Source organism: Brassica oleracea, chromosome C4, assembly GCF_000695525.1.
Source record: "Brassica oleracea var. oleracea cultivar TO1000 chromosome C4, BOL, whole genome shotgun sequence".
NCBI lineage: Eukaryota > Viridiplantae > Streptophyta > Magnoliopsida > Brassicales > Brassicaceae > Brassica > Brassica oleracea.
Window position 1 is genome coordinate 32319523 of NC_027751.1, and position 4465 is coordinate 32323987.

Below are 4465 nucleotides of genomic sequence, written 5' to 3' on the forward strand. Positions count from 1 at the left end.
ATATTATCTCAAATTTTAAAATATTTAGTTACATTTTCTTTTTTATTTAAAGAATATTTTATTTATTTTTCTGTAATCGCCACAACTATAAATGGTAACTGGAACCTATTTTTGATTTTAGAGGTTTGGAATGGTGTAAGACAGTTTACAACGTTTTCATGATCTAACTCTATTGAAAGGAGAATAAGAAGTCTATGCCACGTCAGATCAGAAAATCAACCAATCAAACTTGTCTTTACTCCCATATCATCTGCGGCCGAGTCAATAAAAAAACCCTACGACTCACTCATCGGCTTCGTCTTCTCTGTTTCCTCTCCATCAAAACTCCTTACAGCCTTTTTTGTTGTCTTTCCATTAGATTATGATTCTCTCTACTGTAATCATTTTTTACAGCTTTCCTCTGCATGGCTTCCGGCTCCGTTGAACACAGAAGATTTCAAGGGCAGGATGTCGGGATTTCCCCATGCCGGTGTGTCCAAGATCGGCGTTGGATCGATCACCTGTTACCGCCAGATCCGCCGCCTACGGAGTTGTCCTGCGGCCTTAAACGGTGGCTCCGAAACAGAGACCAACTCCGAAACCCTAGCTTCGTCGCTTAGGTCCGAGAATCACAAGCTGTCGCACTCCCAAGACGGCGGGGAAGAAGCTGGACCGACGGGAAACAAACGAGAGAGAACCACCATCCCTCACCGTAGATCCGTCGACATCATCTCACTCCCCGACAATCAGACGAGCCCAACAAAGTAAACCCTAATCGTGTTCTGGTGACTAACATTCTTTCTCCGTCCAGCTACGACCTCTGAACTTTATCACTGAATCTGAAACGGTACGATTTATGTGTGTTTTCGTGTGGTGTTCCTTATTAATTCAATCTCCATCAAGCATTGCATATACACTTGGTGGAGTGCAGTCCCGCGTTGCAGAAACGTCAGCACCAGAACCTGAAGTGCACAGATGAAAGTAGTTCGGAGAAGAAAGCTATAAGTTCACTAGCTGGGACACCTGTGCACTGGCACGCTTCTCTTGAAGAGGTACCATCAGGAGGTATGCATGTTTGTTACATTTACTTATTGAGACTCTCTTATAAGGCTCTTGGCTTAATATAGCAACAGCCAACGTCGTAAGCAATGAAAAATATGATGATCTGCATCGTTCTTCATTGTATCTATTGTTCTCTTTTGCTTGCCTTGGCAGTACCAACAATAATCATAGCTCATGAGTTCTATGATGCTTTTCCAGTTCATCAGTTTCAGGTTTGTGTGATTTGCAATATAGTCTTCTCCTTTTAGTTTAGTATGTGTATCTTAAATGGACTTACTCTGCAAAAATCTCCACTTGGCTGGTGTGAGAAAATGGTTGATGTGGGAGAAGATTCACAGTAAGTATTTGTATATATATAATATGCAAAGAAAACTTCAGAGCTGATCTATGCGTTATTAGTTTTAGGTTCCGCTTTGTTCTCTCCCCACAGCCTACACCTGCAGCCTTATATCTGGTGAAACGTTGCACATGGGCTACACCTGAGGAAAAGGAGAAGCTGGATCATGTCGAGATCAACCCGAAGTTAATGGATTTGACTCAAGAAATAGCCAAGAGAATAGGCTCTGATGGAGGTGGAGCACTTATAATCGATTATAGGAAGGATGAAATCATTTCAGACAGTCTACAGGTTTGTGTCCTAAAAAAATGCTCTAACCAATGCTTATAAAGTCTTTTGTGTCTGAATCTATGGATATGATATAAGGCTATTAGAGAACACAAGTTTGTCAACATACTGGATAATCCAGGCTCTGCGGATCTAAGTGCTTATGTTGATTTTCCTTCGATAAAACACTCAGCTGAGGAAGCTTCAGGTAGGTTCATATACTCACTACTCATCATTGTAATATTAGAGAGTTATAAACTTACTTAAACCAAATGAAAACGTGTGTGTGTTGTTCAGAAAATGTGACAGTCCATGGACCTATGACTCAGTCTCAGTTCTTGGGTTCGCTTGGAATAAACTTCAGAGTTGATGCGTTGCTGCAGAACTGCGACGATGAGCAAGCAGAGTCATTGAGGTCTGGATACTGGAGGCTTGTTGGAGATGGTGAAGCACCTTTCTGGGAAGGACCTGATGAACAGACACCAATTGGAATGGGGGAGAGGTATCTTACAATGGCTATTATCAACAGAAACCAAGGCACTCCGGCTCCGTTCCAGTAACAGGCTGAAGCTTTCAAACAAGGACACTACACTCCTTTGTTTTTTTTCTTTGAACTTGGCTTATCTTATGAATTTGATTGGTTGACTTTGGGTTTAAAGCTTACGAAATGATTTCAATCCCCATTTTATTTTCAGTGTCATTCATCTTCATGTATGGATCTCAGTAGCTTGATTTCTTCTGCTATTTTGTTTGAAATCTGCACGATTGTTGATTCTAATAGCATCTGAATCTCTGTGATCAATACCTTTGGCTGAAGAACCGTCACCTCTGCATACCACCACAATCGTGGAGAAGTGTACGCTCAAGCTTGTGGATGATTACAAGCATATGCTTTGCCAAGCTACCGAGCCTATGTCCACCTTCTTAGAGTACATCAGGTGAGAGTCATTCTTGATCAACAGATTGTGGTGCTTCGGTGTTGTTATTGCCCTTTTCAGTTTCCAGTAGTAAGCGTAGTAGTTTCGTTCATATTTAGCTTTGCTTAAAATTCTCTCGATGTGCATCATAGTGTGTAATGTTTGGTACTTTCGTGAAGCTCCTTTTTTTATAGAGATTGCAGTAAAATGGTTTTGTTACAGAATGTTGAGAGCAAATATTTTTATTATTTTGTTGTAGCTTAAATGATAGCTTTATTGATTTGTTACCTTGCCTTTAGTTTTTTTTTTGTCTGAATTTTTTTTTCACCCGAAATTGTAACAACAAGAAAAACAAGAACATCAAAATCATTTGGTACAACAAATTTAACAAAACAAACTTACTTTCCAATACATTTAACATATTATACAATATATGAAAACAAAGTATTAAAATTATTTATACGTCTATAATTAATATGATTCTATATGGATTAAAACTATTAATTATATATACATTTTTTACGTTTAGTGGTTGAAGAAGTGTTTATAATGCTTATGTTTTAGATATATAATTTAATTTTCAAACATAGAGAACATAGCCAATTTTATGTTTTTGAAAAACATCGTCAATCTCATGTTCTTGAATAAAGAATTCAATCAAAGAGAACATAGCCAATCTTCGCCTACTGCTTCAATTATGTGAAAGTCTTAGGTCAGTAACCAAACTTAATTGTTCGAACCAGTCACTTCGGTAAAACAAAACATATTATTTTTCAAACAGAAACAGTTTATTTTTTGTTCTATAACCTTTGATAGCTTCCATCAAGATTTTGAATATTTCAAATAGGAGCTGGTGTATATATCAATTGTAATGATATTTAATTAGTGACAAGTAACTGAAAATAAGAAAAAATATATTTTTTACATTTATACATTATAAAAAATTATATGATCATTTAAGTTTAGTTAAAATATATGAAAAAACCCGGGCGTAGCCCGGAAAAAATCTCTAGTTTGTTGTGAACAAGAGATGAAATCGTGTTGTTCTGTATATTATTTCTGAATCAAAGTGTTCCCTTATATAGGGGTTACAAGAATTAGATAAAAGGAAAATCTCCAAATCATAATCCTAAAGAGAAAAGAAAAACATCTTAAAGATAAACATGAAAGATAAATGGAAACATCCTAATGCTAGAGGCGGCCGACTCTCTCTCTCTCTTGGGCCGCCGACTCTCTCTCTCTCTATGGGCCACGGACAGGCCTCTTGGTTCCTAGCAATCCACACTTGTTCATAACACTCCCCCTTGGATGCTAGAACCATATGGGCTTGTATCATACACGATGTTGCCTCGTTAAAACCTCTCTAGGAAAACCAAAAACCCAAGGTGGGAAAAAATGGAAACCGTAGACAGGAAAAAGAGTACAACGCATGACACTCCCCCTGATGAAGGGATCACTGCAGATCCTTCAGGCGGCGCATCCCTATCTGATGAACCAGCTTCTTGAACGTTGAGGTTGGCAGAGACTTGGTGAAAAGGTCGGCTGAGTTGTCGCTGGATCGGACTTGAACTACTTGGACCTCCTTTGCCTTCTGCAGGTCGTGGGTGAAAAAGAACTTGGGCAGGATGTGTTTGGTCCTGTCTCCTTTGATGTATCCTTCCTTGAGCTGAGCAATGCACGCCGCATTGTCCTCGTAGATGATCATTGGCTCCTCCTTCTCTTGTCCCACGGACAGACCACTCTCTTTTAAGACATGGCCGGTCATGTTCCTCAACCAAACAAGCTCACGGCTTGCCTCATACATGGCTATGATCTCGGCGTGATTGGATGATGTAGCAACTAGAGATTGCTTTGTTGAACACCAGCATATTGCGGCTCCACTATGTGTAAACACATATCCTGT

At 39.1% G+C, this 4465-nt stretch overlaps 1 protein-coding gene across 1 annotated transcript; it reads left to right on the forward strand.

Annotated features, from left to right (window-relative positions):
- The first annotated feature begins 870 nt into the window (after positions 1 to 870).
- Positions 871 to 2381, forward strand: LOC106342997 (NADH dehydrogenase [ubiquinone] complex I, assembly factor 7-like). The gene is made up of 5 exons (XM_013782089.1): positions 871 to 1044; positions 1195 to 1253; positions 1472 to 1669; positions 1745 to 1853; positions 1943 to 2381. The coding sequence occupies exons 3-5, from the start codon at positions 1568 to 1570 to the stop codon at positions 2203 to 2205; spliced, it is 474 nt and encodes a 157-aa protein (XP_013637543.1). The 5' UTR covers positions 871 to 1044; positions 1195 to 1253; positions 1472 to 1567; the 3' UTR covers positions 2206 to 2381.
- Positions 2382 to 4465: the final 2084 nt, after the last annotated feature.